The 13,929-nt window shown below is 42.2% G+C and overlaps 1 protein-coding gene across 5 annotated transcripts in view; it reads right to left on the bottom strand.

The window, feature by feature from the left end:
- Positions 1-11,730, bottom strand: part of LOC148013566 (Rubisco methyltransferase family protein) — a 170,257-nt gene extending 158,527 nt beyond the window's left edge. For 2 of the 5 annotated variants that reach the window (XM_087667662.1, XM_087667661.1), the window contains exon 1: positions 11,288-11,727. In XM_087667662.1, coding sequence (XP_087523788.1) covers positions 11,288-11,533 — 246 coding nt within the window. In that variant the 5' untranslated portion in view covers positions 11,534-11,727. Of the gene's footprint in view, positions 1-11,287 lie in introns of all 5 variants that reach the window. The other 3 variants (XM_087667659.1, XM_087667660.1, XM_087667663.1) reach the window with 2 other exon arrangements.
- Positions 11,731-13,929: the final 2,199 nt, after the last annotated feature.

Raw genomic sequence — 13,929 nt, forward strand, 5'->3', positions numbered from 1 at the left:
TGGTTCCAATCCCCATAGCCACTCCCTCCCTAGAGCAATGTCAGCTCTTTCCATGTTCATTATTTGGAAATCAAGCTTATCTTTATATCCTTGAATCTCAATTTCCAAATGGGATACCATGGTATCCCATATTTTATTGTCTTGGCCTTGCATCATACGCACAACGTATTGATGCTCACTGTTTTGTTGGGGAAGTTTCAATTTTTTGACAAGTGCATAATTTATAAAATTATGTGTGGCAGAGTCATTAATCATGACTCTAACCCGTTTTCCAGCTATCAATCCATGTACTCTAAGTAAATCATGTGGCCCAAAGGTAGGCTGCCACAAAGAAGTTGACATACAACACTTATGTTGTACATCCATGTGCAAGACCTTTAAAGATTTATACTTTTCATGGCCCTTTAATTCTGAGGTCTGCACTACATGGATTTGTTTTTCTTTTCCCTTGCCCTTGTCCTTTTCTTTGTCTTCCCCCTTTTTCTTTTGAGGGCAATTCCAAGCAGCATGGTTAGGGGATAGGCAATTAAAACACAATTTTTGTTTTTTGGCCTTATCAAAGTCATCAGGACTTAGCTTTGGCCTCATATATGGTTTCTTTTCAAAGGGTTGTTTTTTACCCTTGAAAAATGGCATTTTTCTTTTAAATTTGCCCACAAATTTTGAGGTTTCTAATTCCTTAGACTTGGGCTCCATATCAGTGAAACTGGTGAGTGTACCTGGACGCGTACTATCTTCATAAATTAATGCAAATTTAATTGCCTCTTCAAGCGTCTTAGGTAAACTCCATTTTACTTCCTTTTTACAGGCTTTATCTAGTCCCCTAATGAATCCTCTTGTTTTTTGGAATTCATCAATTCCTTCCAGTTTGAGGATTATCTCACGATATTCCTCCAGATATGTCAGTAGGGGTCGTCCCTTTTGTCTGACATAATCCCAATCTTCCCAATTTCTTTCCATTTCATTTTCAGGAAGAAATTCTTTTAAAAATACGGATTCAAATTGAGCCCAAGTTTCAGGTATTTTATTCGCCTCCTTTAAGGTTCGCCACCACTTATATGCTTTGGGCCCCAAAGTTAAACTGGCCTCCAGTGCTTGGAGATGTGGTGGTGTATTTTTTAATTTATGTAAATCTTCCCATTTTTGGAGGAAATTAAAGATTGTATCTTTATTCTTATCTTTTTCCTCCCCGTAAAATTGAGGTGGTTTCATATCTTTTAAAACCAGATTATCCCTCAATTTATGATGGGTTTGGGGTTCTCTAGAATCTCGAATAGTCGCATCTAAATTTTTCGATGAAGATGGGACATCCGAGATTTCTATCTTATTTTTGTCTTTTTCCAACAATAAAGTTAACTGAGATTTTATTTCAGTTAGTGTTTGAGTTAAAAACTCCATTTGAACCCCCTGAGTTTGCACACGAGCAGAAAGATCATCAAATTGCTCTCTCGTGGCAAAAAATTCTTCCCATTGTTCTTCTTGTATGTCTGGTTCATGGGGATCTGCCATAGGTTGATCCCCAGAACTAGGACTTTCCATTACCCTTTCTTTCCCTTTTTCTGCCATTAATACACTGGAATTGGAAAGCAAAAATAAGAAATTTGCATACAAGATAAAATACTTCCCTGATTTTTTATGGCAGGCTGTGGCTTCAGTTATGTATGAAGTTTTCTGCCTGTCTCACAGCAGTCGCAGTCTTATCCGCCTCAGAAGCAGTCCTATCTGTCAACAGCAATCTGATACTGGCAGCTCCACTTCTGATCTGTTTCTCGCGGCTGCTGGCAGCTTCACGTCTGAGCTGGTTCGTCCTCGCGAATGCTGGCGACTCCACTCCTGGTCCTCACGGATACTGGTGGCTGCTCGCCTGATCCTCGCGACCCACGTTTTTTTTTTATTTCTTTTCTTTTCCTTGCCCGTCACGAAACGGGTCACTTTAATGTGACGTATCGTTTTCTGCCCGCAGCGAAATGAGTCATTAATGTATGTGATGTGACGTGGCTTCTCCCCTTTTACTTTTCCTTTACGGCCCGTTGATATTCACGCGACGGACGGAAGAGGTAACGGCCCGTTTTCCTATGCGACGATGCAGGGCAGAAGTGACGGCCCGTTTTCTGACGCGACGAAGCAGGGCAGAAGTGATGGCCCGTTTTCTGATGCTCACGCAATGTTACAAATACTGACGAACCAACTAACGACTGACATCTTGACAGATTTCTGTTCGATTGATGATCAGAAACATAGGCTCTGATACCAATGTTAGATTACGGGCACAAATTTCCTGAAAACTGATGGAAGCACGAGTGTTCTTCACCTCCCAGCCACGCCTAGATAAGTGCTGGCCCTCAATCTTATCTCTTTGCCAGCCGTCAACTTGCTGGAGTCCTACTATTCCTGGACTCCCTTACTCTCTAGGCTCCCCTTGACCCCGTTCGGGCGCCCAAGAGCCCGGACGGTCACTCTCGTGCATGTTCCCCTAAATTTACCTTAATGTAACATTAAATATCCCTTTTAATGTCACATTTCACACTTATGACCTTAATGTGACATTAAATATCCCTTTTAATGTCACATTAATGTCACAGCACGCAAGCCAAGAAGGGCAAGTGCCACTATTGCAAGAAGCCAGGTCATTACATCACAGAATGTAAGAAGCGCATAGCCAAGGAGAAGAAGAAGGAGTCAAGGATGTTTGTTTCTGATGCACCTTTTATTGCTACAGAGTTTGCGTCTTTTGTTGTAAACCGTGACTAATGTTTCTACACTTGCAATTATGACTTTTCTTAGGCTGATAGAGCATTTAGCTCTACTGACGATGCTAGCACTTAGTTCTTTAACAGTGGTGCTTCTAGGTACATTACATCCCTCACAAATTTATTTTCCTCTATTATTGCAACTCTTGTTCGAAAGTCTGTGTAGTGTGCCACCACTGCATCTTATCTTGTTAGAGGTATTGGGAAGATTGTTTTGACAACCATTGATAGCTCTATTCTCCATTTACAGGATGCATTATATGTGCCACACATAAAGAAGAATTTGTTGTTAATTTCTTCTTTGGCAAAGTGTGGTATACGCAGGTCACATTATTTGATGATGACAAATGTATGGTCTCGGATAAAGAATTCTTGACTTTGGTTTTGACTAACACATTATGTCATGGACTCTGACCAGTCAATCTATTTACCATCTACTCCTACTCCTGCTATGTCACAGGCAGAGTTATAACATGCTCGCATGGGGCATATCAAGTATGGCAATTCGATGCTTATGCAATGTACACAAATGCTAGATGGCTTACCTCTCTTGGAGAGACCTCTCGAGCATATTTATGAGGCAAGAATTATGGGGGAAATGCATTGATTCTCATTTCCTCATGATGTTGCTTTTAAGGAAACTGCCAGATTACAATTTGTGCATTCGGATATATGTGGACCTATGCAAACAAAGTCATTGGGTGGTTGTTATTATTTCGTCCCCTTCATTGATGACTTTACTCATTTTTGTTGGGCCTACTCATTAGTGAAAAAGTCAGACATGTATAATGCATTTTTGGCTTTTGCTGCATTTGCTGAAAATCAATCTAGCTGCAAGATTAAGACTCTCCGTTCGAACCAAGGGGAGGAATACATATCTTCCATATTGAACAATCTTTTGAAGTAGAAAGGCATTGTCCATCAATACACTACTGCATATACTCCACAACAAAATGGGGTTGCAAAGAGGAAGAATTGATCACTCATGGAGATAGCCAAACGTATTCTGAAAGCTAAGAGTTTGCCACATGGTTTTTTTATGAAAGCAGTTATGTGTGCTTGCCATGTTTGGAACAAGTGCCCTATCAAGGCATTAGAGAATGTTATGCCTTTTGAGGCTTGGAACTGCGGAAAACCTTCTGTTGCCCATTTTCATACTTTTGGGTATCTTACGTATGCCCATATTTCCAAGGTACAAAGAAAGAAGTTAGACAACACATGTAAGAAGACTATTTGCGTACCCCAATCATTGAAATTAGGCTGTCAAGAGTTTTTGGTGCATAGCCTCTCTTCTAGTGCTGGATTGTGAGTTATGGGGCATTGCTTGCTTTCTAGTGTTGGACTAGGATTTTGGTACATAGTGTTAGCAGCTGATAGCAATTGAACTAATGGTGGTCATGTGAGAGTGCGCAATGGAAGAAGGAACTCGAACACAAAGAAAGAGAGAGACAATTTGCAAGAGAAGAAGAAAAGAAACCTGCACTAAACAAGGAACAAATGTTGAATGTAGAAGGAGGATCAATTAGCCCTTGCATGCAACCCATAGCGTTAGTGAGGGCACCAGATTAGGCTGATGATGATGACTGCACCAAAGATGGAGGAAGATGATGGAGTTGGAGTGTGCACCTACCAAGGAAGGAGAGAAGATAATATTCTAATTAATTGCCAAGTGGAAAATGACTATAAATAGCCAAAAATCCCAAAAACTAACTGACCTGAAATTTGGGGCCAAAACATTGACTGACTAGCATTTAATGCTGGTAAAAATGCCAGAAATGCTCAGAAAAATTGTGAAAAGGGTGGTCAATGTTTAAGAGGTGAGGCAAGTTGAAGAATGCAGAAACTGCCCCAGGAAATGCACATAAAATCCCGAATGGAGGAGAAAATTCACTTGAATGCATTATACTGAGTGCTCTAGAATGAGCTACCTTATTCGTTAAAACAAGTGATAGATAGATTAGAGTTCCTAAAGTCCTCGTCTAACTTAGACTGAGGCTCACAGGTAGGAGATGACAAGGCATGGCAAACATGATTGCTAACATCCCCTCTCAGACCGTGGATGTGGCGGAAGGCCAAGGGAGACACCCTAGAGGAATGCCAATGTCGATGAAGTGCATTGATGAAGATTGTCGATGAAGAAGCTCCTCGCAATCCTAGGAAGCCTCCTCTAAAAACAATAAAGGCCAAAAAATCCACAGTCGCATCACCAAGATTGTCCCCCTTTGAAAGGGATGGGGGGTGCAAAGGAACCACCAAAGGAGGGTGGGGGATGGGAAAGAACCTGTGAAAAAGAGGGTGCACAAGCGGGAACAGGTGTAGCAATAGACAACTGCCTCAGAGAACCTTGCATAAGAGAAGGAGAATGGAGCCTGTAAAGCTCGCTCTCTTGCCAACTTGTCGCGAAAACATCGTGTAGAAGAATCCTCAATACAAACGGCTTGCTCAATGAAGACAACCGGGGTACCAAGCCTTGTAAGGCCATAATCTAAGAGGAGTGGAAAGCCCAAGTTCGGAACATAAAGAGCTTGTGAAAGGGAGCTCAACGCATGGCCGGGAAATAAATGCAAAGTGCCAATGCCACAAATAGGCACCAAAACAATGTCACCAACAGTGATTGAACCCTCAGAAGGACATAGATCTTGCAATAAATCTCCTTGTGGAGTCATATGACTAGAAGCTCCATTATCAATCAGCCAAGGCCTCTTCGAAGATGAGGCAACCACTAAAGAAGGCTCCTCCAAGTCAACAATATGAAGGAACACTGACTCATGGGTAACCGCTGGAGTAGAGGTAGAAGGCTTGGACGTTGTAGCTTCATCCTTCGTTCTCGGACGAAGGTGACGGTATTTCTTCCAACATGTCTCCTCTGGATGTGTGCCCTTCCCACAGTATGGGCATTTAGACTTCTCCGAGTTGGAGTCAGAACTGGAAGAACTCTCCTGTCTTTTAGCATGTGCCTTCCCTTTCTTCTGTGCTCCTGAACCTGCAACAAAAGCTTTGGTGGAGGTGGATCCACTGGCTACCTCTTTGGCGCACTCGTCATGCTTTAAAACAAGTGGGGCAAGCTCCTCCCATAGAAGCTTCTCATGGGTCCTCAATGTAAGAAGACTGGTGTAGAAGACATTAAATTGGGGAGATGGCAGTTGAGTCAAAAGAATCATGGCCATATCCTCTGAAAAGATCATCTTGCCAAGGGATGCAAGCTCATCCCTCGTCCTTCAACTTGTTGATATGATCCCTCATGGAAGAAGAATCATCAATAGTGAGTATCTATAATTTCTTCTTGAGAGTAATTTGATGGGAAAATGTCTTTTGATGGTACAAAGAAGGAAGCTTTGTTCACACTTCCGTTGCTTTTCACAACCTGTACACATGCATTAGGATAGAATCCTATAAGCTCATAAAGAGGAAAGATTCAGCTCGTGAGTTGAGCTGATCTCTCACGGAAGAAGAATCATCAATAGTGAGTATCTGTAATTTCTTCTTGAGAGTAATTTAATGGGAAAATGTCTTTTGATGGTACAAAGAAGGAAGCTTTGTTCACACTTCCGTTGCTTTTCACAACCTGTACACATGCATTAGGATAGAATCCTATAAGCTCATAAAGAGGAAAGATTCAGCTTGTGAGTTGAGCCGATCCCATAAGGCTGCACGATCCATTGATGATCCAACGATAGGTGTTGAGAAACCCTTCACCCTTCACCCGCAGTTTGTGGTTTTGCGTTTTTGCGTTTTGCGTTTAGGGTTTGCAGCCCGAAAAAGAGGCGCTATCCTAGATTGACTATGCCTATTTATAGGCCACTCTCTCGTTCGTTCCTTACGGCTGATTCATTCAGTCCGTCACCTCTTCTCTCCAGCCTCTCCAATACCCTCACACCCCTTTAGGAGGACATTGCAATTCGTGGTTTGTGGCTGTCTTCATCATCTTCCTTGTGCTATGGTACCCTTGGTCCCTTGTACCACATTCACTCCATGATTCGGAACTTCATCATTCCATTCATAAGAGTTTCTTCTCTCCTCTTCTCTTCTCCATGTTTGCCGAGTTCACTCCGTGTTCCTCCCCGCCAACCCTACTGTCTCGCTGGTACGCCATCTTTTGACAATGGGATCCTTCCAACGGTCTTTTGGAGCTAGAGCCTCTTGATGACGATTTTGCTTCAGATATAGAGTCTTCTCTTCCACTACCCATCCCTGTGGAGCTTCTGCTGGTGGATGTACCCGAGTCTTCAGCAGATGGAAAGCGACGAGAAGAGATCCGGCCTCCTCCTTGTTGGGCCCGTGACACACTTTGAGATTCAGGGATCAAGGGGGTCCTTGAGGAGTGGGAACTGCAAGATGGACCGCAGAGGTTATAGAGGCATTGGGCACATTCTACGGAGCTTGTTTGTTCTAACTATTATTTGATGACCTGTGTTATGGAAGATTAGGAGCCCACCTCCGTGAAGGAGGCTTTGCAGTGTGATCATTGGTGGAAAGTTATGGAAGCCGAGTTGGAGGCTATTGAGAGGAATGGCACTTGGTACCTCATGTCTCGTCCCTCTCACAAGAAGGTGATTGGCGTCAAGTGGGTCTTCAAGACCAAGTATGTTAGCGATGGTTCTATGGACAAGCACAAGGCCCGCCTTGTTACTAAAGGTTTTGCTCAGTGCCTAGGCATTGACTTCCATGATACTTTTGCCCCCACTACTCGTATGGCGACTATTCGAGTTGTTCTTGCCTTGGATGGCCATAGGAGATGGCTTGTCTACCAGTTGGATGTGAAGTTGGGCTTCCTCAATGGTGACTTGAAGGAGGTGATCTATGTGGAGTAGCCTATTGGCTTTGGATCCTTTGATGGGAAAGTATACAGGTTGAAGAAGGCCTTGTATGGCCTAAAGTAGGCTCCGCGTGCATGGAACGAGAAGATTAACTTGTTCCTTTAGTCACAGTTGGGATATCGGCGCTCAAAGGCTGATCCGCAGCTTTATGTACACACTTCTGCGGCTGGTCGTGTGTTGTTTGTGTTGCATGTTGATGGTTTGATTCTTACCGGTGACCATGCACAAAAGGTCAAAGTGACAAAGACAGCTTTACATAGAAGTTCGAGAGGACGGACTTGGGGCTTCTTCATTTTTTCTTGGGTCATGAGATTTATCAGTCGCAAAGGGGCATTTTCATCTCTCAGTAGAGATACATTTAGGAGCTCTTGGTGACTTTTGAGATGGAGAATTGTCGGACCATTTCTACTCCTATGGATCCGAACTGGAAGGCCACTTCACACTCATATTCTCCCTTAATGGATGCTTCCTACTACCGTCAGTTGATCGGGTCATTGATTTGGCTCCTCAACACTTGCATTGATCTTTGTTTTGTTGTAGGTCTCTTAGCTGGGTTCATGAGTGAACCAAAACAGGTGCATTGGCAGGCTGCCTAGAGGATTCTTCGGTGTTTGAGGGGAACCTCTAACTTAGGGATTTCTTATCCCGCAGGTATAGGTACTTCAGATTTTGTTCTTGCAGGTTGGAGCGACTCGGATTGGGTTGGCGATGTGGACCACCGGCGGTCTACTACAAGCTATTGTTTTACCTTGGGTACAGGTGTTATCTCATGGAGTAGCAAGAAGCAGCCCACGGTAGCCCTTTCTTCTACTGAGGCGGAGTATCGTGCCGCGTCCTCCACCACATGTGAAGTTGTGTGGCTTCGGAGATTGTTGGAGGAGCTTGGCTTCCCCCAGACTCATCCTACTCTTCTGCGATGTGACAACGAGAGTTGCATTGCCTTGGTACAGAATCCTATATTCCATGCCCGGACGAAGCACATAGAGATCCAGTACCACATCATCGGGGAGAAGCTTTTGGATGTGACCATTGATGTGGAATACTGCAAGACGGAGGAAAATCTCGTGGATTTGTTTACGAAGGCACTTCCCCAGGCTCTTCTTCGGAGACATGTCAGATCCCTTAGCCTTGTGCCTCGTCTAGGATCTAAGAGGGGGTGTTAGAGATCATCACATCCCCTGGACACATGCATTTTTCCTCTTTCAGGCAGAGTGCGGAGCAGGTCAGGGTCAGTTTGAGTGCCACATCAGTAGCAGGGTGCCATGTCATCATTTCTGCCAGGTCAGCAGTCACACGTGTGATGGGAGATGCTATCGCAGATGCCACGTGGCAGAGGCTGAGCAGTTGGACAGTTCTGGGCAATTTTTTATGCAGGACATGACGCTGGACATTGTTCTTTTCTAGGCTATATATAGCCAGTCTTTTGGTGCACACTCATTCATTCACAAGCACTCTCAGCAGTTCGTGTAGAGCAGATCGTGATCAGGCCTTGCTGTCCTCGAGGTGTGCGCGTGTGGTGACGTCATCGAGGAGGAGATACGCAGACATATGCACTGCTCCCTTGTACAGATCTGCATTCCTTTGTATTCAGCATACTTCCTACAGCAGATCTTATTGTTCTACTGTCTCTTTCTCTCTCCTCTCTGTGTTCACTCTCTCTCTCAGCCTTGGTCCCATGCTTTTGCATTCTGAAACAAACCCCCCCCACTTCAAAACCTCAGGGTCGTTAATGTGCGTTCACACCCGAAAGCTGTAAAACATGATAAGTGTCCAAATTGTGTGACATAAACACATAAAATGAAGAAGAATATAATTGGGAGAGAAAACCTCTCATAAGGAGAGTAAAAAGTGCCCTAGTGTCCTATAGAGGATCATCAACTCTCCTCTGTGAGTGTAGGCATGAGTCAAACGCAACAACCCCCCCTGGAGTGAAGAGTGGTCAGCATACAAGGATCATACACCAAAGGAGATCAAATTTAAAGCATTGCGGAATGCTTTAACTTTGTCACGAGGAAGAGCTTTGGTGAAGATGTTTGCCACATTATTGGTGGTAGGACAATAGAGATGAGGCTAGTATCTCTTGCATGTAGCCTCTGTTTGACAAAGTGATAGTGGATCTGTATGTGTTTCGTGCGTGCATGAAACACTGGGTTTTGTGCCACTATAATGGCACTTTGACTGTCAGTAAACAAAGGAGTAGGCTCCGTGACAGATACATCAAGATCAGTCAACAAACATCTCAGCCATACACATTCAACTGTGGTAGTGAAAGCTGCCTCGTATTTAGCTTCACAAGATGATGCGACAACAATGGATTGTTTCTTGCGCTCCGTGATAGATACATCAAGATTAGTCAACAAACGTCTCACCCATATACATTCAACTGTGGTAGTGAAAGCTGTCTTCTATTAAGCTTCACAAGATGATATGGCAACAATGGATTGTTTCTTGCTAAGCCAAGAGATGCAAGATGAGCCAAGAAAGAAGGTCCCCCTTGGCATAAAGCAATCCAAGAGTTTGAGTCCCTTGCAAGTAACAAGAAACAGTTTCACAGCTTGCCAATGTGACATGTGTGGGCTGTACATATATCTGCTTAGGACTGAAATTGCAAACCGAATATCTAGCCTTGTGTTGCATAAATAAATGAGACATCCAATTGTTGGAGCATATGTATGGATGTTAAACAAATCACTATCATCATGCAAGGACAGCTTGAGTACAGTCTCCATTGGTGTACAAATTGGCTTGCAGTCTTGTAAGCCAAATCTCTCAAGAAGTTTACCAATATATCTGGATTGTGACAATCCAATGCCTCCATTATCATGAATGAATTGAATGCCCATATAGTAGTGCAAAGGCCCTAAGTTTGACATCTCAAAAGTTTGCTGCAAACTTTGTTTGAATGCTGAAATTTGATCAGTATGTGTCCCTGTGAGTAAAAGATCATCTACGTAACGACAAATGACCAGTAAGGATCCCCCTCTTTACATACATAAAGAGTAGACTTTGATGAGCTATTAGTGAACCCTTGGCTGAGTAATAATCTGCTTAGCTTCTTGATTGTGTACAAGCTCTTGTTGAATCTCAAATTTAGCATCTTGCTGAATATTCAGATCAGACATAGGTTGAGTTTGTGCAATGCTCAATGGAGCAGTTGGTCGAACATTATGTTCATTTGCCGAAGCTCAGGTTGTATCACCAAAAGAAATGGGCAGCAGCCCTTCAAAGATATCATTGGCAGCCTGATATGTATCAAAACCAGCAAGGGATAATTCAGATTTCTCATCAAAAACCACATCCATACAGGCAAATACTTTCTTGGAAATAGGATCATACAATCCATCAAATGTTTGTAGGACATTTGTGAAGTACTTACACACGAAAGAATTTCAAAAACCAAAGCGTCTATTTTCTTTGGGCTTCTAATCAACCATTGTATCTTTGTTGAGATCAACCAAATATATAGTAGGACTTCTGAAAATCGAACGTTAAATATGATAGAACTACTTTCTTTGGCCTCAAAAAATCGAACGTTAAGTATGGTAGAACTACTAGCAAGAAGACATTAGAGTACATACGTTGCGCGTCGAGAGAATACATGGGAGGGAACACAGGAGAAGTCGTTATCGTTGTACATAAGGTCTCACCTTGTCACATCCACGAGTGCATGACAAGCTTTGAGGAATGGAGAATCCAGAAGTTCAAAGAACGATCACTTACAGAATCCGTGGTGATGATGAGCTTCGAGGGTACATAGAGCAGTCTCTCCCCCTTTCTGATGTTGGTCCTTGCAACAAGGCCACGACCGCCTGACGGGACAGGCTCAAGCGCGAGCTTCTTCTGGGGAGGAAGGCCTTGAGCAGAGAGCCATTCTTGCAGGAGCTTGGCGCTTTGAGGGGTGTAGGAGTCGCAGCCCCACGGCGGAAGCTCCTTGTTGGAAGCGGCCACCGCAGACCAAGACGCCATCTGCGTGTGTGCGCGTGTGTGTCTCTCTCTCGGAGCAGCGCTGCAGCGTCGTGAGGTGGCCAAAGGGGTGTGTGGCCAGGATGTATCTGCCCAGAGCCTGGCGCCTGCGTCAAAGAGTCGAGATAATTGCAACTGACGTGGTGTTTGGATCCAATAGTGACCACGGATACGATGGTATTTCGTAGATACCCCTAAGGTTCGTGAGAGACTAGTCACTACAACGTAAAAGCCATTCAAATTTCAAAGTGTAACGCTGAGTACATGGGAAGCTTTGCATTGCATCGAGTCCTTGTATACATGTGCATGTGGAGCATTCTCTGGAGGGCGACAAGAAGCATAAGGTGTTCAAGGTTGGTGGGGATAGACGTATTGGCTTAAACTTTTATCCTAATCATGTTAGGATTAGGATGAAGCTGACTGGTTGACAAGTAATTTGTTGTTCAAGCCATGGCGACTAAAATGCAACGTATCTACTAGTCAAGAAGACACTCTCTGATCACAACCCCTAAAAGGGTGCATGAGGTATTTGTGGACCTTCTTATTAGATCTCTATGTGCCAAATACTATGACTTCACATTAAAAACAAGTTCTCTAGGTGCCAAATAGTTTATATTTTCTTCTTCTTCTTCATGGCCAAAGTTCCCAACTAAAGATAAGTTCTTCAAGTGGTTCAGCTCCAATTTTCAAGCACATTGTAGTCTTGTTTGTTACCATATTTTCAGAGTGATGTGTGTGATCACCAAAGCACTTTTTCCCTCATTAAGAGCTCTTTTACCCCTAACAAGTATATATGCCCATTACACTCTAAGGCAAATTTGGTATTATAAAAAAAATTGTTGATATCTCTCGATATATTTAAGTTATGTGCTCTCAAGCTTCTTCTTCTTCTCCAAGCTATGTGTGTACATTCTTACAACCCTGATCTAACATTTGGGATTAGATTGGACTTTGGCTTCTTAGGCGAAGTCATTAGAACCCTTTATTTCATCCACTCCAATTGAGATGAGATTGAACAAGCATCTATAAGTCAACTATTGATGTGGGTTAACCCATAGGGCTTGATGTTAGGATCCATTTGTACTATTATATGTATTGCATAGGTTATTATTTGCATTTGTGTAATGTTTGACACTAGTCATTTCTACATATAAGGCCTTGTAAATCTACTTTGCATTGTGTTATATAGCACAAGTTGGTTTTGTGCATGTTTACCTCTATACAATTAACTATTTACATCAAGTGCGGTCAATGGCTATGGCTATTAGTAAATATGTATTTTGTATGTTGGTGGTTGAGGACAAGTTGGATGGAACCAACTATCCACTATAGGCTTATATGATACGACATGTATTGGTTGCAAAAGGGTTGTAAGATATTATGCAAGGAATTGGTGTAAATCATGTTGTGGCTATGGAAGCTACAAGTGCATTAAAAGTAAGTGATGTTTAGAATATTGCAAGTCTTAGTTTCACTTGTAGTTAATGCTAGAGCACCACCACCTACTATTAAGCAAATAGGCAACTAAAGAGGCTTGGGATAAACTTATAAAGTTGTATCAAGGAAAAAATGAGACCCATGTCAGCTTACTTGCATAAGCAACTAGAGAGTGAACACTTGGATGAAGGTGACTAAATGGATAGTATTTTTTTATAAGGATAAAAAAATTTATATACTACGTAATAATAATTAAAATACTAGATAATAATAGTTACAAATGGAATTTGCCACACAATTCACTAGTCTAGATTGTTCTCAATGTCTTCTTAATTCTTACTAGAGTTTTGTATCTACTCTTTATTTGATGATAAAAGATAATCCCAGTGATTTGTTATTTGAGGAGTTGATTTTTTATTTTGCTACATTAAGATCAATCGTGGCAAAATAGATCCATTTTGCATGTTACAACTTGAGATTTTGTGGCTAGTCAAAAAGGAAAAGAAAAAGCTATTTTTTCTACCGATAAGTAAAAACATTACAAACACCACTCAGATAAAGATGGTTGATAAGGATAGAAAAAAATGAGCATGAAAGATTTTGCAAGTATTATAGTACAAGAGAGCATGTCATTAAGGACTAACCTTAGCTTCAAACTAAGAAGAAAACGGTTAGTATGGGTGTTGTAGATGCCTCACCTTCTAATTTAAAAGATACAAACAATGTGTAGAATGGGAATTTACTATATGCATTGCACAATAAATGCCTCTCCTTCTAATTTAAAATCTATAAGCATTATGCATTGCAGAGTAAATGTAGAATGGGCATTTATTATCCAAAAATACATATGAAAGAGGCTAGTATGACTATCGCAAATGCCTCTCCTTTTAATTCAAAACGTGAAAATGTTTTGCTAGACACACAATAGGTATTTACTATGCAATACAATTATGACACTTTGC

The sequence above is a fragment of the Lygodium microphyllum genome, chromosome 26 (assembly GCF_053477565.2).
Source record: "Lygodium microphyllum isolate KBCC chromosome 26, Lygodium_microphyllum_v1.1.10, whole genome shotgun sequence".
NCBI classification, from domain to species: domain Eukaryota; kingdom Viridiplantae; phylum Streptophyta; class Polypodiopsida; order Schizaeales; family Lygodiaceae; genus Lygodium; species Lygodium microphyllum.